The 25,494-nt window shown below is 41.6% G+C and overlaps 1 protein-coding gene across 1 annotated transcript in view; it reads right to left on the bottom strand.

The window, feature by feature from the left end:
• Nucleotides 1–1,446: 1,446 nt before the first annotated feature.
• Nucleotides 1,447–25,494, bottom strand: part of LOC122107083 (GTPase-activating protein and VPS9 domain-containing protein 1-like) — a gene marked incomplete at its 3' end in the record, with an annotated part of 30,092 nt that continues 6,044 nt past the window's right edge. The window contains exons 2-4 of the mRNA XM_042678670.1: nucleotides 8,963–9,180; nucleotides 1,991–2,834; nucleotides 1,447–1,533 (exon numbers count right to left, since the gene is read on the bottom strand). Coding sequence (XP_042534604.1) covers nucleotides 1,447–1,533; nucleotides 1,991–2,834; nucleotides 8,963–9,147 — 1,116 coding nt within the window. The remainder of the gene's footprint in view (nucleotides 1,534–1,990; nucleotides 2,835–8,962; nucleotides 9,181–25,494) is intronic.

Raw genomic sequence — 25,494 nt, 5'->3', positions numbered from 1 at the left:
GGTCATGGGGCTTGAACTCTGGGCCTGAGTACTATCCCTCAGCTCTTCAGCTCAAGGTTAGCTCTCTACCACTTGAGCCACAGTGCCACTTCCAGTTTCCTAGTGGTTTATTGGAGATAAGAGTCTCATGGACTTTCCTGCCCCGGCTGGCTTTGAACAGAGATCCTCAGATCTTAGCCGCCTGAGTAGCTAGGATTACAGGCGTGAGCCACCGGCGCCCAGCTTGTTTTTGTTTTGTTTTGTTTTAGTGCCAGTTCTGGGGCTTGAACTCAGGGCCTAGATGCTGTCCCTGAGCTTTTGTGCTCAATAATGATGCTCTACCACTTAAATCACATCTCCAATTTCAGCTTTTTGGTAGTTAATTTGAAATAAGAGTCTCATGGACTTTCCTGCCCAGACTGGCTTCAAACTGCATTCCTAAGATCTTAGCCTTATGAGTAGCTAGGATTATAGGCATGTTACACAGGCACCCAAGCGTTAAAAACAAGCTTTTAAAAATAAAATAATCTGAATAGGTCTTTTGATTCTCATTAAAATGATAACTTTTTAATACTTCTGTAAGGGAGAGTTAGTAACCTTTAGAAAACTCTTCCTAAATTCAAATGCTGCTAATTTAATAAATCTAATTAAAAGGCTCATTATTACATTAATTATGTATGACCTACAGACAAAATTTTATAGAAAACAGTTCATTATAGTCAGGCACCCATGGTTCACACCTGTAATCCAGAATTGTGGTTTGAAGCCAGCCTAGGAAGAAAAGTCCCCATGAGACTTTTATCTCCAATTAACCACTTAAAAGCCAGAAGTGGGGGGGCTGGGAATGTGGCTTAGTGGTAGAATGCTTGCCTAGCATGAAAGAAGCCCTGGGTTTGATTCCTCAGTACCACATAAACAGAAAAAGTCAGAAGTGGTGCTGTGGCTCAAGTGGTAGAATGCTAACCTTGAGCACAGAAAGGCTCAGGGACAGTACCCAGGCTCTCAGTTCAAGTCCCAAGACTAGCAAAACAAAACAGAACAAAACAAAACAAAAAACCAATGGAGCCAGTGCTGGTGGCTCACGCCTGTAATCGTAGCTACTCAGGAGACTAGCTAGCCTGGGCAGAAAGTCCATGAGACTCTTATCTCCAATTAACCACCAGAAAACTGGAAGTGGCTCTGTGGCTCAAGTGGTAGAGTGCGCTCCTTGAGCTGAAGAGCTCAGGGACAGCACCCAGGCCTAGAGTTCAAGCCCCATCACTGAGCCCCCCTTCCCCCCCAAAAAAATGCAAGTGGGGCTGTGGATCAAAGTGGTAGAACACTAGCCTTGAGTAAAAAAGCTTACGAACAGTACCCAGGCCCTGAGTTCAAGTCCCACAACAATAACAAAAAGAATATAGTTCACTAATAATACTTTATCAGAATTTTGCACAAACAGTATTTTTATGACACAATATTCATTCTTACTTTGTCAAATTTTCCAAGGCTGCTTTTTGTTCGGGGATCACCCTCTTCAGAGCCAGTCATTGCTAGTTGTTGCAGAAGACGACCAACCTACAACCCAAGGCAGTGATAGACAGACATGGGCTATAGATACACAAATATTCTATTGTATCAAAGCACTCTTATTCTGTTCTGAAAATCTGATTTCACAATATTCATACCAACCTCACCAGGCATACCATGTCTACGTATGCCCTGTCTATGACAACTTTTACTATTTTACAAGAGGAAACACAATAGTCCTTTTCTAAACTTAAAAGCAAACAATTCATATAGATCATAAGATGCTCAGCAACATAGATGCTAATTCACACAGCAAGTTCCTTACTGCCAAGAGGGAACTGTTAATCTATTCTCTGTAAGGGCTCCATATAGAAAATTAACACCATTATAGTATCGTTTTCTTAAGAACATATAAACACTGTCATGATATTTTCTGTTCCCACAACCACTGCCCCAAATCAACTGACTTAAACTAAATACATCAATAGTAACAACAAAAGCAAACCTGCATCAGGTTAAATCGTGCCACTTCATTAATAGGAGCATCAGAAATTATCCCATACTGCTCTGGGTTGACAACTGCAGGACAAATGAAGCAAGCCAACAGGAGATCAGTACACATTGCTCTGACCTCTCCAACTTCTAGTCTATCTACACAGGAGAGTGTCTTGTACATCTGAGACACAATCCACCTCAGACTATGTGGAAAGCAGTATGTGTTCTGTTTGAGATAACCAATAAATTTGTTCACCAAAGCCACTAGTTTGGCTTCATTGGAATCCACCATCTCTTGAACCTTTTGCCTGAATCTATCTGAGCCTTTCTCTCCAAAGAGTTTTTCCTGTTGTGCAGGGGAGAATCTCTCAATTAGCTTGTTTGGATCTGTTTCTAGGTGATCCTCATCTTCAACAAGCAGCTGCATGATTGGCTCATGTAAAGTAGCTGTGAGGAAAAGTTTCGCAGAAAAGAGTCCTTCAGAAAACAGTTTAAATAAGATGCTGAAGGCACAAGTTCCTCTCCTCAAAAGTCGCCTGGGGTTGTCACTTTCTTTAAGTTCAAACTCAATCAAGTATCGTAAAACCTGAAGGAGGTAGCTTTCATCTTCTTGCATTATGCAGTTGCCATATAGGGAGGTAAAAACTGTGTAAATAACACTTTGTGTGTTCTCCTGATTAAGCTTCTCTCCAGCAACCAAGGAGGATGCAATAAGACGAGGATTTTCCCTTAATCGACTTAAGAATTCTCCATAAGCTGTCTCCTGAAATCCCAATTGCTTATATCCATCAACAAACTGTGTATCTTCCAAAATCTTGGCATGTTGGCAACATTCAGCTGGGGAAGCTTCCGCACTGAAAAATTAGAAAACAAATAGCATATTAACAATAATAACAGGGCTGGGAAGGTGGCTCAGTGGTAGAGCGCTTGCCTTGCATGCTCAAGGCCCTGGGTTCGATTCCTCAGCACCACATAAGCAAAAAGAAAAAAAGCCGGAAGTGGCACTGTGGCTCAAGTGGTAGAGCGCTAGCCTTGCGCTGAAGAGCTGAGGGACAGCACCCAAGCCCAGAGTTCAGGCCCCACGACCGGACACAAAAAACAACAACAACAACAAAAAAAACAATAATAACAGACAACACAAGTTCTACACTTGGGCATGAAAATATAAACTGATTATACTCCCAACAGTGAGATTATTCTGAATAGATATTTTAGACTCATACTTTGCAAATAAGAAAAAAACCAACACTGGAGGCATGGCTCAAGTGATAGAGCACCAGCTTTGAGCATGCAAGCTAAGCAAGTGCAAGGTGGAGTTCAAGCCTCAGTACTATCCATCATACAATTAAAAATAGTATGATGAAAATTTGGGCTGGAGGTATAGTAGAGCACCAGCCATGAGCAACCAAGCTGAGCAAGAGTAAAAGGCATTGAGTTCAAGCCTCAAAACTGGGGGGCAGAGGGGTGTTAAACTAAAAAGTACAAAGGGAGCCGGGTGCTGGTAGCCCACACCTGTAATCCTAGTTACTCAGGAGGCTGAGATCTGAGGATCGCAGTTCAAAGTCATCCCTGGCAGCAAAGTCTATGAGACTCTTATCTCAAATAAACCACCAGAATCTGGAAGTGGCGCTGTGGCTCAAAGTGACAGAACACTACTCTTGAGCTGAAGAGCTCATGGACAGTGCGCAGGACCAAAGTTCAAGCTCCACAACTGACAAAAAAAAAGTCCAAAGGTTTGAAGGTAAGGCTCAAGTGGTATAGCAAGCATGAGAAACATGACGTTGTGAGTTTACATCCCCAGTACTGAAAAAAAAATAACAACAACAAAGTTGCATATTTAGCCAGGAACCAGAGGCTTATGCCTATAATCCTAACTACTCAGGAGGCAAAGATCCAGAAAACTAAGAGGTTGAAGCCAACTTAGGTACAAAAGTATGAGAGATTCCATCTCCAAAATAACCAGCAAAAAGCTGAGCTGGGAGCATGGCTCAAGTGGTTGACCAGCCAAACAAGTCAAGCAAGCATGATATCCTCAGTTCTAACCTTAACACCAATAAAATTTAAAAATAAATATAGATATAAAGGAAGCCAATTAAAATTAGTTAAATAAAAATTGTAAGTTAGGTTAAAATGTGTTTGTGACTTTAAGTACCACTATCCCACAATACAGTGAAATTTGTGAAATTTTTATAATCACCTAATCTCAATAAAGAAAAAAAGATTGTAAAAAAAAATTGTAGGTTAGGGCTGGGAAGGTGGCTCAGTTGGTAGAGTACTTGCCTTGCATGCTCGAGGCCCTGGGTTCGATTCCTCAGCACCACATAAGCAAAAAGAAAAAAGCCGAAAGTGGCGCTGTGGCTCAAGTGGTAGAGCGCTAGCCTTGAGCTGAAGAGCTGAGGGACAGCGCCCAGGCCCAGAGTTCAGGCCCCACGACCGGACCCAAAAAAAAAAAAAAAATTGTAGGTTAGGGCTGGGAATGTGGCTTAGTGGTAGAGTGCTTGCCTTGTATGCACGAAGCTCTGGGTTCAATTCCTAAGTACCACATAAACTGAAAAAGCTGGAAATAGCACTGTGGCTCAAGGCATGAGCCTTGAGCAAAAGAAGCTCAAGGACCATTCCCAGACCCTAAGTTCAAGCTCTAGGACTGGCAACAAACAAAAATTTGTAGGCTATTATATAATAGCTGTTGCCTAGAATTGTAGAGATAAAAAATTTGTTACACTATTGTACAACTACTTTAATTTTTTTTAAACTGCTAGTTTAAAAACTATTTATGAACACAAGAAATTTTACAAATATTTAAGAACCAAAAACAATCAACACAAGGTTTATGTCAGGTATATTATTCAATTTTTTTTAACAGCAATGTCCCAGTATGTAATGAACTGTAGACTCATCTCCTTCAACCCGGCTTGTTACTTTTGTAATAAGCCCTTTGAAATTAAACCCATAAGAGGGCTAAACATCCAAAAGCATATTTGCAGCACTATTCTTCTGTTTGTTTGGATTTCCCCTAGCTTCTTAAACAAGAGAAAACATACAACACTTATATTTGTGGGACTGGCTTAATCTACTTGTCATAATGATTTCCAGTACTATCCATTTTCCAGCAAATGACATTATTTCAATTTTCGTGGTTGAATAAAACTCAATTTTATATATATACACACACCACATAATCTATATCCATTCATCCAATTAAGCTAGTGTGCACTTAGGCTGATTCTATCATATGGCTACTGTAAATGATGCCATGAAAAACATGGGTACACAGGTATCTCTAAAATAAGCTGAATTACTCTTTTGGGTGTATACCAGGAAGTAGAGTTCAATTTTCAACTTTTTTTTTTTAATCTGGGGATTGAACTCAGGATCTGGGCACTATCCCTGAGCTTCTTTTGCTCAAGGATAACATTCTACCACTTGAGCCACAGAACCACTTCTGAATTTTTCTATTTATGTGGTACTGAGGAATTGAACTCAGACTTCCATGCATGCAAAGCAAGCACCTGACCACTAAGCCACATTCCCAGCCTTCAATTTTCAACTTTTTGAGAAATATCCATACTGATTTCCATTATGGCTGAATTAATGTAACATTCCAGCAAGCAATAAGAGTTCTCCCGCATCCTGGCCAGAATTTGTTGTTGTTTTCTTAATGGTAGTCATTCTGACTAAAGTGGAGTAAAAGCTCAATGTAGTTTTTGTTTTTTTCTTTTCTTTTTGCCAGTCCTGGGGCGTGAACTTAGGGCCTGGGTACTGTCCCTGAGCTTCTTTTGCTCAAGGCTAGCACTCTACCGCTTGAGCCATAGTGCCACTTCCAGCTTTTTCTGTTTATGTGCTATGGAGGAATCAAACCTAGGGAGGGCTTCATGCATGCTAGACAAGCACTCTACCACTAAGTCACATTCCCAGCCCTCAATGTAGTTCTGATCTATTTCTCTGATGGCTAAAGATGAACTATTTTTTTTACATATGTACTGACCATTTGTACTTCTTCATTTAAAAACTGTCTCCTCAGTTAATTGGTCTACTTACTTCCTAGATTACTGCTCTTTAATTTTTTGGAGTTCTGTATATATATATATATATATATATATATATATATATATATATATATATATATATGAGTACCATGCAATCCCCTGGCTCACACCTGTAAACCTAACCATTAGGAAGGCAGAGAGTAGGAAGATGACAATTTAAGGCCAGTCTAAGCAAAAAGTTTGTTAAACCCCATTTCAAGTGTGGTGTGGTGGTACATAGCAGTCAAACAAGTTATAATGGAAGCTTAGATGATGGGGGTGCCACCACATTACCATGGTCCAGTTCAGCCCAGGCATAAACATAAGACCTTCTTCACAAAATAATTAAATCAAAAAAGGCCAGATGGAGCTGAAATAATACAACACCTCCCCAGCAAGCATGATATCTATCTAAACTCAAACCTCAGTACCATCAAAAAAGAATCAGCGTGGGGGGGAGGGGGGAGGCTGGGAAGGGAGGTGAAGGGTAAACAAAGGAGGAGGCTGCAATGCTTGGTAAGAAATGTATGCATTATCCTGACCATGTAATTGTAACCCCTCTGTACAGTATGTTCTCAAATAAAATAAAATAAAATTAAAATAAAATTAAAATTAAAAAAAAAATAAAAAATCACCACTTCTATTTCATTGGCCTATATGTCTGTTTTTGTGTCAGTGCCTTGCTGTTTTCGTTGTTATGACTGTGAAAGATAGCTTGAAGTGAGGAACTGTACCCCTCCAGCTCATTGTTTTGGCTGTTTGTGGTCTTTTGTATTTTAGGACTGTTTTTTTCTACTTCCATGAAGAACATCACTGGAATTTTGATGGGGATTACATTCAATTTATATATCGCTTTAGGTAATACAGTCATTTAAGCAATATTTATTCTGTCAACTGATGCATGTGGGAGGTGTTTCCTTCTTCTAGAATCTTCCACAATGTCTCACAGGTCTTTAACATCTTTAATTAAAAACTCAAGGATCGGGCAGGGAATGTGGTTTAGTGGTAAAGTGTTTGCCTAGCATGCATGAAGCCCTAGGTTCGATTCCTTGGTACCACATAAGATTACTAAAAGGAAAAATAACCATTAATCCTAGCTATCAGGAGGCTGAGATCTGAGGATCATGGTTCAAAGCCAGCCCAGGCAGGGAAGTCCAAGAGACTTTTTTTTTTTTTTTTTTTGGTCAGTCGTGGGGCTTGAACTCTGGGCTTGGGTGTTGTCTCTGCCCTCTTCGGCTTAAGGCAAGCGTTCCACCGCATGAGCCACAGTGCCACTTCCAGTTTCCTAGTGGTTTATTGGAGATAAGAGTCTCACGGACTTTCCTGCCCGGGCTGGCTTTGAACCGAGATCCTCAGATCTCAGTCACCTGAGTAGCTAGGATTACAGGTATGAGCCACAGGTGCTGGCTCCAAGAGACTCTTATCTCCAATAAACCACTCAGAAAACCAGAAGTGGCACTATGGCTCAAGTGGTAGAGCACTCACTTTGAGCTGAAGAGCTGAGGGATAGTGCCCAGGCCCAGAGTTCAAGCCCCATGACCAACAACAACAACAAAAAAAAATTGTTTTCAGGCCAGGTACCAGTGGCTCATGCCTGTAATCCTAGCTAGTCAGGAAGCTGAGATCTGAAGATAGCAGTTAAAAGCCAGCCTGGGCAGGAACAGTCCATGAGATTCTTATTTCCAATTAACCAGAAAACTGGAAGTGGCACTGTGACTCAAGTGCTAGAGTGCTAGCCTTGACCTGAAGAGCTAAGGGACACTGCCCAGGCCCTGAGTTCAAGACTCATACTGGACCAAAAAAAAAAAAACTCAGCTGGGTGACGGGTGGGTCAAGCCTGTAATCCTAGCTACTCAGGAGGCTGAGATTTGAGGATCATAGTTCAAAGCCAGCCCAGGCAGGAAAGACTGTGAGATTCTTTTTTTTTTCTTTTTTTGTCGGTCGTGGGGCTTGAACTCTGGGCCTGGGCGCTGTCCCTCAGCTCTTCAGCTCAAGGCGAGCGCTCTACCTCTTGAGCTACAGCGCCACTTCCGGTTTTCTGGTGGTTTATTGGAGATAGGAGTCTCATGGTCTCTCCTGCCCAGGCTGGCTTTGAACCGCGATCCTCAGATCTCAGCCTCCTGAGTAGCTAGGATTACAGGCGTGAGCCACCAGCGCCCGGCAGCTTGTTCAATTTTTATGTATCAATGCACCAAGGTAATCACATTTTGGAATAAGATATGTGTTAGCATTTGCCTGAAGCTAGTTGACCCAAGAATTTAAGGCTAGCCTATGTAAACAACCCCTTAGAGTGGTTTAAAGCTTCATCTAAAAAAAGGGGTGGTGGGTAGGGCAGCTGTAGATGTAGCTCAATGGGAAGGGCTTGTCTACCATATATTAGGACCTGGCATAATTCCCAGAAGAAAAAAAAGAAACATTTTTAAGTAACCTAGAATGTTCTGCAATGCCCTTTCCCAGTCAATACTACTCTTTGCAAACCAAACAAATATCCATTATTCTGTCACAAAAGATTACTTCTGGCTCTTCTGAATTTCATATAAATTGAACCATACAGTATATACTCCTTCCTGTCTGACTCCGTAACACTGTACCAGTATTTTTACAGTTATTAAATAACAGACTGATGAAATATGTGGTTTCTAAAAGTAGATATATAATATCAAAATATAAAAATGTATACAAATAGTACTATAAAAGTAACACAAGACAATTTATTCTCTACAATTATGTTATACATATAAAGACAAAAAACTAGTGTGTAATAAAATTATAATTATATAGCAATGCTTAAGTTAATGAATATACAAAATATTTTTTAAGCAAAGACTCACTATAATTAACAGATCTAAACTATCTTCAGTCATGAACTTTATTGGAAATAAATTCATTCCATTATGGTTAACAATTAATACAGAAGTGATTTGCAAAAGTTTTTATCTGAAAAATCTTTTATTTACCTGGTTATAATAAGCCGATCCAAATTAATTCTCTGTTGCTTTGCAATCCATGCTGTACGATACAACTTTTCAGCTGTCTTAAGTACATCTGCATTCAGCCTCTGAATGAGCTGTTTCTCAGAGTTCACATACAATCGCTCTTGTTTGAGGTGATGGGCCAGAGTATGGATATCTAACTTCACCATCTTCAAATATGTTCAAAGTGCAAAGGCAGATCACTGCAAGGACAAAATATAAAAGCTTATGTCACATACCTTCTTTTAAAAGTCAAAAAAGGCATCAGGGCGGGGATGAGAGAGGGAAAATAGAAGAGAGCTGAGTAAAGGGGTGGCACTGTCCCAAAAGAAATGTACTCCTTAGTAATAAAAGCATTTAATAAGAGGAAAAAGAAAACCCAACAGGACAGAAAGCAATACAATGTTGGCCAAACAAGCATGAGGTACAATGTTCAAACCTCAGTACTTGGGGGAGAGGAGAAAAGGAGAAGAGAGGGAGAGAGAGAAGGAAATGGAGAAGGGGAGAGGGAGGAAAAGAAGAGAGGAAGAAAGGGAGAGAAGGGGGGGGGCCCACACTCAACGTTTGGTGGAACATGCCTGTAATCCTAGACCTTGGGAGATAGAAGCAGGAATATCATGAGTTCAAGGCCAGCTTGGACTATAAGCCTATCAAATGGAATGGAATAGAATGGAAAGGAAAGAGAAGGGAAGAAGAAGGAAGAAAAGAAAGGAGGGGAGGAAGGGGGAAGAGAGAGACAGATGCTTAAATAATTAGATATGAAGTGTTAGGATGCCTGCAACTCACATGATTTAGCAAACAATAACAACAGCAAATCTAAAAACAGTAAAATGTACCAGGCACACTGGTTCACACTTGTAATATAGCTCTTTGGCAGGCAGAGATCAGGAGAATCAAAGTTCAAAGCCAGCTCAGGCAGAAAAGTTTGCAAGATCTCATTTCAACTAATGAAAAGATAGGTTAGTGGTTATGCTTGTCATCCTAGCTATATAGGAAGCAGCATTAATAGAAGAATTGTGGTGCACACAGGCTGCCTGGGCATGAATTCAAAACCATTAAAAAAAAAAAATCCACCCACAAAAGCAAAAAGGCTCATGTTATGACTCGAGTAGTAGTACACTTGCCTGGCAAGTACAAAATTCAGAGTATATACCCTAGTAGAACACAGAGGGGAGGGGCTGGTAGGAAATGGGGGAGAATAATAAGAAGGGTGACATCAATCAAGACGCATTGTACTTATAAACTGATTCACTGAATGCTAATTCTTTGTATAACTACTTCAATAAAAATATAATTTTTATGCGGGGCACTGGTGGCTCACGTATGTAATCATAACTACTTAGGAGGCTGAGATCTGAGGATTGCGGTTCAAAGCCAGGACTCTTATCTGCAACTAACCACCAGAAAATTGGAAGTGGTACTGTACTGTGTGTGGCTCTGAGTGGTAGAGTGCTAACCTTGAGCAGAAAAAGCTCAGGGACAGCACCCAGACCCTGAGTTCAAGCCCCATGACCACCATCAACAACAACAAATACACACACACACAAAAAAAAAATTTTTTTTGGTCGGTTGTGGGCCTGGGCACTGTCCCTGAACTCTTCAGCTCAAGGATAGTGCTCTACCACTTGAGCCACTTCTAGCTTTTTCTGCTTATGTGGTACTGAGGAATGGAACCCAAGACCTCATGCATGAAAGACAAAGCAAGCACTCTACCACCGCACCACCTTCCCAGCCCCAATATATAATTTTTTTTTTGGGGGGGGTCCGGTTGTGGGGCCTGAACTCTGGGCCTGGGTGCTGTCCCTCAGCTCTTCAGCTCAAGGCTAGAGCTCTACCACTTGAACCACAGCGCCACTTCAGGCTTTTTTTTTTCTTTTTGCTTATGTGGTGCTAAGGAATCGAACCTAGGGCCTCATGCATGCAAGGCAAGCACTCTACCACTGAGCCACCTTCCCAGCCCCTATAATATTATTTTAAAGCTAGCTTCACACCTACTTGTAAATCTCCCACCTCCAGTTTCTTCACCATAATTGGTATTCACCCAGCACACTAGGCTTTACTCATCACTATATATTGTCTATTTTCCCTGCTTGGAAATTTCTTCCTAATAAAAAAAAAAAAAAAAAATCCCCAAACTAGTAGCTGAATGTAAACTGCTATTGAAAAGAGTAGGTATAATCATTGTACTACTCTTCAAAAGTTCTTGTACATTACAAAATTCTCATAAAAAAGCAGGCAAAAATATTTTAGAGGGGCTGGGAAGGTGGCTCAGTGGTAGAGCGCTTGCCTTGCATGCATGAGGCCCTGGGTTCGATTCCTCAGCACCACATAAGCAGAAAAAAAAAGCCAGAAGTGGCATTGTGGCTCAAGTGGTAGAGCACTAGCCTTGAGCTGAAGAGCTGAGGGACAGCGCCCAGGCCCAGAGTTCAGGCCCCAGGACCGGACCCAAAAAAAAAAAAAAAAAAATTTAGAAATTTTCAAGTTAAACCCTTTTTGCTGCTTTAATTCAGTGTGTTTCAATATCTTTTTCAGTGTTAAAGACTGAATACTGACTGGGCTTCATATATGGTAAACACAAGCTCTATAGACTCTTTATTCACTATATTACTGAATTTTGCTGAAGCCTACCCATAATCTTGAGAAGCCTATAATCTGACTACAACCACAATGCTACTCAAGATAGAAAGCACAGCATGTTTTTAATAATATAGAAAAATATTAACCATTTACATAATTTAGGAATTTAATCTTCACATAAAACTTCACTTACATTTAAGGGGCTGCAGAGTGGCTCAACTGGTAAAATGACTGCTGGCAAGCATGAGTTCAAACTCAGCATGGCCAAAAATAAAAAATAAAATTAACACTTCAAAGTAATATTCAACAATCTACTAAACAGGAACTGACCTTCTACCAGGGGTGGGGAACCATTTTTCTGCCAAGGGCAATTTAGATATTTTAGTATTACTCATGGACCAGACAAAACTATCAATTCAGGCAGACAGATGAAGGCAGTCAACAAGAAGCTTATGTGTCTGCCCATTATGTACAAAATGATTGGGGGGGAAGGGGGCTTAAATGGCCAGAGAGCCAGATGGTCCTTACTCCTATAACCATCCAACTGTCCCAAATGTCTTCAAAAACATTTATAAAAGAACTGTGTGTCTGTGTCTGTGTGTGTGTCTATGTGTGTATGTGTCTGTGTGTGTGTGTCTGTGTAGGCGGGTGCATGTATATATGCATCCTGGAGATTGAACTCAAGGTCTGGGCGCTGTCCCTGAGGTTTTGTGTTCAAGGCTAATACTGTAGTGGATTCACAGCTCCACTTCTGGCTTTTAGTTGTCATTGGAGAAGAGTCTCATGGACTTTCCTGCTGGACTGGCTTTAAACTGAAATCCTCAGATCTCAGCTTCCTGAGTAGCTAGGATTACAGGCATGAGCAATTGGGTGCCCAGCTGAGTTTTATTTTATACACTGACAGCTAGCATGGTCTCAACTATCACATTATACTTCTGTCTCTCCCATCAGACAATAAACAACGAGATTAAAGACTAACTTGGTGCCAGGCACTGGTGGCTCACGCCTGTAATGCTAGCTACTCAGGATGCTGAGATCTGAGAATCTCGGTTTGAGGCCAGCCCCAGGCAGGAAAGTCCAAGAGATTCTTATCTCCAATTAACCTCCGGGAAACTGGAAGTGGATCTCAATACACTTGTTGACAAAAACGTTACTGCCCTTAATTTGGTTAGCACTAAGTCTACTATTTGGGGAAAACCATAATTAACAGATTATGTGTGTTAAAAAAAACACACAGGTTGGGCTGGGAATGTGGCTTAGTGGTAGAGTGCTTGCCTAGCATGTATGGGTTCGATTCCTCAGTACCACATAAGCAGAAAAAGCCAGAACAGGTGCTATGGCTCCAATGGTAGAGCACTAGCCTTGAGCAAAAGAAGCTCAAGGACAGTGCCCAGCCCTGAGTTCAAGCCCTGAGACCCAGGACTGACAGAAAAACAAAAACAAAAAACAGGTTAGGGGATGTAGATCAGTTGAAGAGAACACATACAGAATGTGAGGCCCTGGGCTTGATTCCTAGCACCAAAAAACAATAATGAAGATTTTTTTTAAAAAGCTGATGGAAAGAGTCTGAGAATTTAGAATTAATAAAGTTGTTCTGTTCTCACACCTCAAGAGAAGTTAACAGTCATAAGCTAAGGAGTAGCATCAAGTAAAATTTAGACATGAATAACAAAAAGGAGAGTTTTTATCACACTGAAGAATAGGAAAGTACAGACATTACCAAATAAATGAACTGGTTTTCTGAAACCAGTGACAGTATCGTATCAGACTCACTGAAATACTTGTATCAACCTAGTATTGATATATTTAGACTTCTTATGGCAAGAATTCTGCATGTTTCTCCTTACTGCACATCACAATCCTATCACAGGTATGCTCTCACTACCTCATTTGACAGCTGAGACAAGTGTTGACACACCTAGTGGAATAAATCCAATTCCATTTGCCTCCAAAAAGTACCACCTGCTCTGAACCAACCAATATAACCACTTTGTCATTAACATCCACTTTTCTAGTTCAAAGTTGGTTCCTTAAAGGTTTTCTTTCTTTCTTCCTTCCTTCCTTTTCTTTTCTTTTCTTTATTTTTGTCCTGATCTTGGGGCTTGAATTCAGGGCTTGTGTTCTGTCCCTGAGCTTTTCTGCTTAAGGCTAGTGCTCTACCATTTGAGCCACAGTTCTGCTTCTTGTTTTTTCTTGGTTAACTGGAGATAAGAGTCTCATAGAATTTCCTGCCTAGGCTGGCTTCATTTTTTGCCAGTCCTGGGGCTTGAATTCAGGGCCTGGGCACTGTCCCTCTGGGCCTATTTTTGCTCAAGGCTAACACTCTACCACTTGAGCTACAGTTCCACGTTTGGCTTTTTCTGTTTATGGGGTACTGAGGAATCGAATCCAGGGCTTCATGCATGCTAGGAAGGCACTCTACCTCTAAGCCTCATTCCCAGCCTCTGCCGGCTTTGAATGACAATCCTCAACTAAGTTTGTTAATGTTAGTTTTTTTGTTTTGTTTTGTTTTTGTTTTTTTGTAGGTTGTGGGGGCTGAACTCTGGGCCTGAGCACTGTCCCTCAGCTCTTCAGCTCAAGGCTAGTGCCCTACCATTTGAGCTACAGCGCCACTTCCGGCTTTTTTTTCTTTTTATGTGGTGTTGAGGAATAGAACCCACGGGCTCATGCATGCAAAGCAAGCACTCTACCACTGAGCCAACTTCCCAGCCCAATCTGTTAGTTTTGACAGAATTTCATTTGGGTTTCCAGAGATATTTATTTCATTTGAATTTATATTCAAATACCATACAAAATGGAGAGAAGGTAGAGAAATAGGATCACTTGAACACTGTTAGTAGGAATGTAATTTTGTACAGTCACTACGGAAGACAATAAAAAATTTCCTCAAAAAATTAAAAACAGAACTATCACATGATTTAACAATCCCACTACTGGATTTATACCCAAAGGAAGTTAAATCAATATATCGAAGACATTATCTGCAATTCTATGTTTATTACAATACTATTCACAATAGCCCACATATGGAATTTACCTAAGTGCCCATCAGCAGATGAATGGCAAAAAAAATATGGTATATATACACAATGATATATTATTCAGACATAAGTAAAAATCCTGCCATTGCAAACCATGGGTGGAACTGGAGGTCATCATTTACAGGGAAATAACCAGGTACACCATGTTCTCACTCACATGCAGAATCTAAATAAGTAGGTCTTATAAAAATGAAAGAATAGGATGGTTGTTTCCAGAGACTTGGGTAGCTGGGGGAAGGAGACATACTGGTCAAAGCATACAAAATTGAGGTTTCAGATATCATAACAACTCCCCTCCTAAAAGCAGCAATTGTTCTGTTTGTTTTTTTTGGTAGATTGTGGGGCTTGAACTCTGGGCCTGGGCGCTTGTCCCTCAGCTCTTCAAGACTAGTGCTCTACCACTTGAGCCACAGCACCACTTCTGGTTTTCTAGTGGTTAATGGGAGATAAGAGTCTCATAGACTTTCCTGCCGAGGTTGGCTTTGAACTGTGATCCTCAGATCTCAGTCCCTGATAGCTAGGATTACAGGAGTGAGCCTCCAGTGCCCAAATAAGCAATTGCTTTTTTTATGGCACAACTGTAGTAGAAATCCAATGCTCTTTCTGGCTTTCTCCTCACTTGTGGATGAAAAAAGACAAACATAGCCAAGTGCCTATAATCCCAGTTCCTCAGAAGAATGAAATCTGAGGGTCATGTTGAAACCACACCTGGCAGTGATGAAATCTGCAAGTCCCTTATCTCCAATTAACCATTCCAAAATGCAGGAAATGGAACTGTGGCTTCAGTGGTAGAACACTAGTCTTGAGCACAAAAGCTCAGGGATAGCTGGGCACCACCAGTGGCTCACATCTGCAATCCTAGTTACTCAGGAGGCTGAGATCTGAGGATAGCAGTTCAAAACCAGCCCAGGCAGGGAAATCCATGAGACTCTTATCTCCAATTAACCACCAGAAAACCCGAAGTGGCACTGAGGCTCAAGTGATAGAGCGCTTGCCTTGAGCTGAAGAGCTGAAGGACAGCGTCCAAATCCAGAGTTCAAGCCCAATGAGCAACCAAAAAACAAAACAAAAGCTCAGGGACAGCGTTCATGCTGAGTTGAAGCTCCAAAACTGGAACAAAACACACACACACACACACACACACACACACACACACACACACACACACACACACACACACACACACACACAGAGGGCTGGGAAGGTGGTTCAGTGGCAGAGCGCTTGCCTTGCATGCATGAGGCCCTGGGTTCGATTCCTCAGCACCACATAAGCAAAAAGAAAAAAGCCGGAAGTGGCGCTGTGGCTCAAGTGGTAGAGCGCTAGCTTTGAGCTGAAGAGCTGAGGGACAGTGCCCAGGCCCAGAGTTCAGGCCCCACAACCGGACCAAAAAAAAAATTAACACACACACACACACACACACACACACACACACACACACACACACACACACACACACACACACACACACACACACACACGGGGCCGGGGCGGGGGGGGGGGGGGTAGACTTAATTCTTTTCCTTGGCACCAAGTGATACAGTGCCCAGCTGGGCATGCAAGTTGAGTAAGCTCAAGGCCTCTAGTTCAAACCCCAGTACTGGTAGGAGAAATATTTTCAAAGAATTTTAAAGAATAAATTTCAGGGGCTGGGAAGGTGGCTCAGTGGCAGAGCGCTTGCCTTGCATGCTTGAGGCCCTGGGTTCGATTCCTCAGCACCACATAAGCAAAAACAAAAAGGCCGGAAGTGGCGCTGTGGCTCAAGTGGTAGAGTGCTAGCCTTGAGCTGAAGAGCTGAGGGACAGCGCCCAGGCCTAGAGTTCAGGCCCCACGACCGGACCCAAAAAAAAAAAAAAGAAGAAGAAGAAAAAAAAGAATAAATTTCAGCTTTGCAACTTAGGTAATTACAACTTACCACTGAGACCAGAAGAAAAATTTTTAATAGAATAGGTGAAGCATCCCTGGCTTTTTTGTATCCTCTCACAATGTTATACTGTAGAGACTGGCAAACTGTATCTTGCTCGCCAAATGTAACCTGCTATCTGTTTGTGTAAGTAAAATTTTACTGAAATACAGCCATCTCATTTGGTTATATAATTTTCTCTAACTGTTTCCATGCCACAATGTCAAAGTTGAATAGCTGCCAGAGTCCATATTTCATATGGCCCATAAGCCTAAAATATTACTATCTGACAAATGACAGAAGTTTGATAAACCTTGATAAGAGCAAGTACATCTATCAAAAAAGAGCATGGAGAGGAGGCAGACTGATAAGGTGAAACTTGCGAACTATAAGATATATTAGAACTTCCAAAGAGGATACCCATATTATAAATGCTAGCTGTTATATCACAAACTTCTGTGACTCAAGAGTTATCTAAAGGGCTGAGAATGTGGCTTACTGATAGAGTACTTGCCTACCATGCATGAAGCCCTGGGTTCAGTTCTTCAGTACCACATAAACAGAAAAAGCTGGAAATGGCACTTGTGACTCAAATGGTACAGTGTTAGCCTGGAGCAAAAGAAGCTCAGAGACAGTTCCCAGGCCCTGAGTTCAAGCCCCAGGACTGGTAAAAACAAAATAAACCAAAGGACAGTCTAAAACAATTGAAATTATAAGTCAAAATCCATACAATAAACCAGATGCTGATGGTTCATGTCTGTATCCTAACTATCTGGGATGTCAAGATTGGGAGGACTGAAGGTCAGGCCCGGCAGGACGCTTGTGCTGCCTTCTCAACTGAAAGCTGGATGCAGCAGCATGCACTTGTCATCCTAGCCACATGAGAAGCTGAGGATTGCAGTGCCAGATTAGCTCAAGCTGACTTGTAATCCAGGGTAATTAGGAGGCCAAGATGTGAGGACTGTGGTTCAAAGCCAGCAAATAGTAAAGTCCCTAAGATTCTTATTTCTAACCACCAAAAAGCCAGAGGCAAGCTATGACCCAAATGATAAAGTGCCAGTCTTTGAGTGAAAAAGCTAAAGGCCAACATCAGTATGGACACTAAAATCAAAACCAAATAACAATAAAAGTGCAAAAAAGGGCTAGAGGGCTGGCTCCAGCAGTAGAGCAACTGCCCAACAAGCAGGAAACCCTGAGTTCAAGCCATAGTACTAGAAGAACAAACAAAAAACAATATTACCAAATTAAACACAAAGATACACAGTTGGTCCTATCCCAAGTATATTTTAAGTCTTATACATACTAATGAAGTTCTCAGTACTTTAAAGAGTAATATAACAAGCTCACAGATAGGTATACAATCTTGAAACTGTATAATCTTTCTGAAATACTTTTTTCTACTGAATAACAAGGAATTAGAAGACCCTATGTATATAATCCCATCTCCTAAAAAACACTGTTATCTTCTATATAAATGCAGGGTCTTGGGCTGGGAAGGTGGCTCAGTGTTAGAGTGCTTGCCTTGCATGCATGAGGCTCTCGGTTAAATTCCTCAGCACCATATAAGCAGAAAAAGCCGGAAGTGGCACTGTGGCTCAAGTGGCAGAGTGCTAGCCTTGAGCTGAGGGACAGTGCCTAGGCTCAGAGTTCAGGCCCCAAGACCAGCAAAAAATAAACAAACAAACAAAAGTAAACAAATGCAGGCTCTTTGATTCTTTTTAATGCTGATAGATGGGATTTTCTGGGGGCAGGTAAGTCTAGTAACCAATATTGTCCAAAGGACTTCTACTTGTATCAGCTGCCACCTTCCAACTTGGAATCACAGGACTAAAATAGCTCTCTGTTGGAACAGGTTAGGGCATACTTAAGATCACCATTTTCCTCCCAGTCAGTCTGTCAACACTATTAAGTTGAGATTGTCATCTCAATGGCCTCTTTCTTGGTGTCTCCTGGTTGTTATGAAGGTAATCTTCATAAGGCACAAATCTCACCATCCAACTCTCCACTGCCTATAGGATAATGTTCCTAATCTGCATGGCATCAAGCCCTTAACCATGAAGTCCCTCCTTTTGTATTTCCTACTTCATTTGCCACCATTCTCTTACTTCCTGAAGTCCAGATGTTGCTGCTACATTATATCTAACGTTTGTAAAAGGCTATGGTATATGCCTTGGAGGCCCATACTGTAGAGTGATATGGGTATAACAGAACCTACTTCACAGGATCTGTTCATAAGATTGTGACCATTAAATGGGTTAAGATGTGTAAAGCATGGGTTGGGAAGGTGGCTCAGTGGTAGAGCGCTTGCCTTGCATGCATGAGGCCCTGGGTTCGATTCCTCAGCACCACATAAGCACGAAGAAAAAAGCCGGAAGTGGTGCTGTGGCTCAAGTGGTAGAGCGCTAACCTTGAGCTGAAGAGCTGAGGGACAGTGCCCAGGCCCAGTTCAGGCCCCATGACCGAATCCCCCCCCCCCCAAAAAAAAAGATGTGTAAAGCACTTAGCAAGCACATACAAAGTTAACTATAATTTGGGAGGGGATTCAAATCATATAATATATGCAGGTATATGTGGAGATGAAAGCTTTCATTTTCGCAGTTTTTAGGCTTTTGAAAAAATATTATGACTCTAGTAATTTCTAAAAGTAAAACAAAACGTAATAAAAATCTGGTACTAAGTTCTTTCCTTATGAAAACTACTACTGCAGGTACTTAAACACAGAACAACAAAATTTCAAATGTGACATAAATGATAAATGACAAAACACTTAATTTCCAAATAAGACACAGCTCAAGAGTAACATACAGGGGGAAGGAGGAGAGTGTAGTTGTGGTGGGATGGAAGGGAGGGTAGGGGAAAAACAAAGGAGGAGGTAACAATGCTTGATAGGAAATGTACTCGTTTCCTTTCCTCATGTAACTGTAACCCCTCTGTACAGTACTTTTACAATAAAAAAATGTATTAAAAAAAGTAACATACAGCTAGCTGGGCGCTGGTGGTTCACACCTGTAATTCTAGCTACTCAAGAGACTGAGATCCGAGGATCACAGTTCAAAGCCAGCCTTGGCAGAAAAGTCCCCATGAGATTTTTATCTCTAATTAACCACCAGAAAAACTGAAGTAGAGATGTGGCTCAAGTGTTAGAGAGCTCACCTTGAGCTGAAGAGCTCAGGGACAGTGCCCAGGCCCAGAGTTCAAGCCCATGGCAGACCAAAAAAAAAAAAAAAAAGAGCAACATACATGGGACTGGAAATGTGGCTTATTGGTACACTGCTTGTCTAGCACTCATGAAGCCCTGGGTTTGATTCCTTAGAATAACATAAACAGAAAAGTCCAGAAGTGGAACTGTGGCTCAAGTGGTAGAGTGCTAGTCTTGAGCAAGAGAAGAAGCTCAGGGACAATGCCCAAGCCCTGAGTTCAATCCCAGGACTGGAAAAAAATACATGTGTGTACATGTATGCATATATATGTGTGTGCATACATGCAATTGTACAATTTGTATAGACATCACACATGCTTGAATGTGTGTATATACACATACATTTACACACACATTTTCACATCAAAATTAACCAAATAACCTAGAAAAATCTAAAATTTTCAGTGGCGGGGATGGAACTCAATTGTACAGATTTTGTCTATAAATGCATCAAGGTCAGGTGCTGGTGGCTTTGTCTATAATCCTAGCTACACAGGAGGCTGAGATCTGAGGATCCCAGGTCAAAGTCAGCCCAGGCAGGGAAGCTGAATTAACCCCCAGAAAACTGTAAGTGGCTCAAAGTGAACTCAGAGCACTAGCCTTGAGTGAAAAAGCTCAGGGACCACAACCGATACCCCTTGTCCCCCCCCTCACACACACAAAATAAAGCATCAGACCTTAGGTTTGCTCTCTAGTATGCCCAAAATGCAAATATAAAATCCTTAGAACAGGGCTGGGAATGTGGCTTAGTGGTAGAGTGCTTGCCTAGCATTCAAGAAGCCCTAGGTTCAATTCCTCAGTACCACATACACAGAAACAGCTGGAAGTGTTGCTATGGCTCAAGTGGTTGCCTTGAGCAAAAGAAGCTCAGGGATAGTGCCCAGGCCCTGAGTTCAAGCCCCAGGACTGGAAAAACAACAACAAAATCCTTAAAACATTCAGCAGCCGAGTGCTGGTGGCTCATGCCTGTAATCCTAGCTACTCAGGAGGCTGAGATCTGAGGATCACGGTTCAAAGCCAGCTCGAGCAGGAGAGACTGTGAGACTCCTATCTCCAATAAACCACCAGAAAACCGCAAGTGGTGCTGTAGCTTAAGTGGTAGAGTGCTCGCCTTGAGCTGAAGAGCTGAGGGACAGCGCCCAGGCCCAGAGTTCAATCCCCACGACTGACAAAAAAAAAAAAAAGCATTCAGCAAATTCCTGTGATTTCAGCATCCATATGTTTTGAGGAAGCTTTGGTCTGCTGGATAAACTTAGCCTATTCCATAAACACAGTGGGTATACAAAACAACTAAATGTAGAGCAAAAGGAGAACTCTGACCTGCTACTGCTGAGCTGTACATAAATACTTGTAAAGCCTGTTCTAAGATCCAAGAGTCCATTCTCAAAATTAGAAAAAAAAAAAAAAAAGATGTAAACAGCAGGCTATTTTATACATTTTATTAATTTATCAGAATGGTATTTTAAAAAAATACAGGCAGCCGGACACCGGTGGCTCACACCTGTAATTCTAGCTACTCAGGAGGCTGAGATCTGAGGATCGAGGTTCAAAGCCAGCCCCGGCAGGAAAGTCCATGAAAGTCCAATAAACCACCAGAAAACCAGAAGTGGTGCTGCGGCTCAAGTGGTAGAGTGCTTGCCTTGAGCTGAAGAGCTGAGGGACAGCGTGCAGGCCCAGAGTTCAAGCCCCGGGACCGACCCCCCCCCCCAAAAAAAAATAAATAAATAAAATACAGGCAAGGGCTGGGAAAGTGGCTTAGTGGTAGAGTGCTTGCCTAGTATGCATGAAACCCTGGTTTCGATTCCTCAGTACCACATAACCAGAAAAAGCCAGAAGTGGTACTGTGACTCAAGTAGTAGAGTGCTAGCCTTGAGCAAAAGAAGCCCAGGGACATTGCTCAGGCCCAGAGTTCAAGCCCCAGGGACTGGCAAATAAATAAATAAAATACTTTGTTTTAGAGGAGTAAAGATGCCAAAGTTAGATTCCTGGGATTCCAAAGAAGCTAGTGAAGATGACAGGTTTTTTTTCTTTTTTTAAGACAGGATCTTACTATATAGCCTAAGCTGCCTAATGCTTGCTAAGAAGTATAGGTTGAACTTGAACTCACAAATCTCTTGCCAAAGTACTATGTCACAACACTGTCTATGAAAAAACAATGTCTATGAAAAGAATTTGTATATATCCTCTTCTTAAATTTTTCTGATCTAGAAATCCATATTTGTAAACATATGATCTATCTTGAGTGCTGTAATTCTTAGATCTATTGAATTTTAGGTAGTTCAGAATGGTTTGAATATACATTAGTCTAAATCCTAAAAGCTTAAAAAAAATTAAGTATTCTGGCTGCTAATATGGCTCAATGGTAGAATATTTGTTAAAATACATAAATAAAAAATACAGCATGGTGGCATGTTCCTATATCCCAGGCTGAGGCAGGAAAATCCCTTGATTATATAAATTTGAGACCAGTCTGGCTAGTACAGAAAGGAGAAGGAAGAAGAGGAAGGAAAAGAAGAGGAAGATGATTCTTATTTTGGGGAAGACACTGTGTCTCTGATACTGGAAAAAGCAGAAAGGATAATATACCTTGACTAGTTTTGACCTTTTAGATTTTTGTATAGAAAAACCACAGGTTAACATACAAATATTCACAGCAATACAACATAAATTTGTGAAAAAAATAATTGAACATGTTTGACAACATTCCTCTCACTTTTCTTGTGTGGGAATACTGGCATTGTACATGAGCAAGACCAAGCAAGCACCTTTGCGAATAAACATGACAGATACGTGTAGTCATTGTATTTCTTTTCAGTCTTTTTTTTTTTTTGTCGGTCATGGGGCTTGAACTCTGGGCTTGGGTGCTATTCCTGCACTCTTCGGCTCAAGGCAAGCGCTCTACCGCTTAAGCCACAGCGCCACTTCTGGTTTTCTGGTGGTTTATTGGAGAAAGGAGTCTCACGGACTTTTCTGCCTAGGCTGGCTTTGAACCATGATCCTCAGATCTCAGCTTCTTGAGTAGCTAGGATTACAGGCATGAGCCACCAGTGCCCGGCTTTCTCTTCGCAGTCTTAACAGTATGCTTAAAGCCTTACTTTGCTTACCAAAAAGTGGTGTATAAAAACATGTGCAGGGCTGGGAAGGTGGCTCAGTGGTAGAGCGCTTGCCTTGCATGCATAAGACCTGGGTTCAATTCCTTAGCACCACATAAGCAGAAAAAAAAAGCTAGAAGTGGTGCTGTGGCTCAGGTGGTAGAGTGCTAGCCTTGAGCTGAAAGCTGAGGGACAGCACCCAGGCCCAGAGTTCAAGTCCCACAACCTACAAAAAAAAAAAAAGAAAAGAAAAAATAGTTCCGCCCAGATAAAAATATTTACTAGGATTCTGGCTCATCTACATATTTAAAGTTAAGCCAGGCATCAGTAGCTCGTGATTGTAATCCTACTCAGGAGGCTGAGGATCACGGTTCATAGCTAGCTTAGACAGTAAACTCCATGAGACTCATCACCAATTAATCACCAAAAAAGCTGAAAGCTTGGGGCTGGGAAGGTGGCTTAGAGGTAGAGTGCTTGCCTTGAATGCATGAGGCCCTAGATTCAATTCCTCAACACCACATAAGCAGAAAAACCCTCAAGTGGTGCTGTGGCTCAAATGGTAGAGCGCTAGCCTTGAGCTGAAAAGCTGAGGGACAGCACCCAAGCATAACCAACCAAAAAAAAAAAAAAAAAAGCTGGAAGCTGAGCTGTGACTCAAAGCTAGTACTCTACCTCTTGAGCCACAGTTCCTCTGTGGTAGTTCAATGGAGATAGCAGTCTCACATTTGAGATTTTTCATTCAAGTACTAGACTTCCTGAATCCTATAAAAGGAGTTCTATTTGTATCAAACATTAAAAATAAAATCTTTTAGCCAGGTGCCAGTGGCTCACGCCTGTAATCCTAGCTACTCAGGAGGCTGAGATCTGAGGATCGCAGTTCAAAGCCAGCCCGGGTAGGAAAAGTCCGTGAGACTCTTATCTCCAATAAACCACTAGAAAACGGGAAGTGGCACTGTGGCTATTTAAGTGGTAGAGCACTAGCCTTGAGCAAAAGAAGCTAAAGGACAATGCCCAGGCTCTGAGTTCAAGTTGCAGAACTGGCAAAAAAGAAAAAGAAAGAGAAAGAGAAAAAGAAAAAAAGCTCAAGGAGAACGTTCCGGCCCTGAGTTCAAGCCCCAGTACCCCACCACCACCATACACACACACAAACCTTATACAAGCCAGGCACCAAAGATGGTTCATGCCTATAATCCTTGCTACTCAGGAGTCTAAGATCTAATGATCAAGGTTTGAAACTAGCCTGGGCAGAAAATTCTTATCTCCTATTGACAAACATGAAGCTGGCAATGGAGGTATGCTCAAGTGGTAAAGGGCCAGCCTTAAGCCAAAAACAAAAAAGGGAGGGGGTGCCTGAGTTCAAGCCCCAATACTAGAACAAAAGAACAAAATTAAACTAAAAAAACAACCTTCTACAAAGATTAATGCGTGTATGTCTGTGTGTGTGCACGTGCTGGTCATGAGGCTTGAACTCAGGGCCTAGACACTATCCTTGGGCTTTATTTGCTCAAGGCTGTCACTCTAGCATTTGAGCCACACCACCACTTTCTGGTAATTAACTGGAGATAAGAGTCTCATAGACTTTCCTGCCACAGCTTCAAACCATTATCCTAAGATCTCAGCTTCTTAAGTAGCTAGGATTACAGGCTTGAGCCACTGGCACCTAGCTAAAGTTAATTTTTTAATTAAATAAGCTGCAGGATATCATTTTTAAAGAGTAATCAATTTAAAAAAAAAAAGCCAATTCATATTGTCACAATTTCTGGAATGCTACTACCAAGTGTAGCACTTTGTAAAGTGGTAAGTGCTGTGTGCCATCTCCTGAAGAGCAGCTCACAAACCTTGGCAGAGTTGGCTGGGTGACATGGGAGGTGTTGGCAATGTCAGTGGCCAAGAAGGCACCAAGAGAGGACTTGTTTTAAAGTCTGGATGTGGTACAAGGTGAAAGAATACAAGTAGCTTTAGAGATGGAGCACCAAAAGAAAACTACCAATTAGAGTGAAAGTCATGTTCCTGATACTCTTCCTTCAGTGTTACTAGATGAGAGATATACATGTCATGTATGCCACATGAGAGGAAGAGACGGTTTGGGGAGAGTCAGATAACTTACAAAGTAACAGATAGTCAAGTGGACACCGAAGCCAATATTCTTCATTTCTCTATGCTGTTCTAGTTCTTAAGTATATTAACCTGAGGCTCTCTGGGAGTAGTGAATTCACTGCAAGGAGATCTGGGAAGGTGCTGATCCTCACTGTCCCACAATGAATTCATGGTTAAAATGGAGAGAAAAGCTAAGTGGCTCAGAGTGTTCAGTCTTTTTTCACCTCAAACTACCTTTATAATCATTCCCATAGTTGCTACCTTTCATGGACCTAGTATACTAGCCCCTCCACAAAAGACCCACATGTTCACTGTAAATTCCTCTCTCTTGTCTTTGTTTCCTCTACCTGGAGGTTTCTCCAATACCCCTATAGTTACATACATCAATGAGCCAGGGCCCATTGAAATACTATGTCTTTCTCACTGCATTCCCTGACCCCTCAGTCTCCCATTAGGAACAATATTTTGACCCTTTAAATAGACAAGTACCTCTGTTAAGAAATCATAGGCAGGGGCTGGGAAGGTGGCTCAGTGGTAGAGCGCTTGCCTTGCATGCCTGAGGCCCTGGGTTCGATTCCTCAGCACCACATAAGCAAAAAGAAAAAAGC

The sequence above is a fragment of the Dipodomys spectabilis genome, unplaced genomic scaffold (assembly GCF_019054845.1).
Source record: "Dipodomys spectabilis isolate Male_0828 unplaced genomic scaffold, ASM1905484v1 ptg000046l, whole genome shotgun sequence".
In the NCBI taxonomy this organism is placed as follows: Eukaryota; Metazoa; Chordata; class Mammalia; order Rodentia; family Heteromyidae; genus Dipodomys; species Dipodomys spectabilis.
The sequence above is the reverse complement of the archived record's forward strand: the minus strand, read 5'-3'. Positions and strand labels throughout refer to the sequence as shown.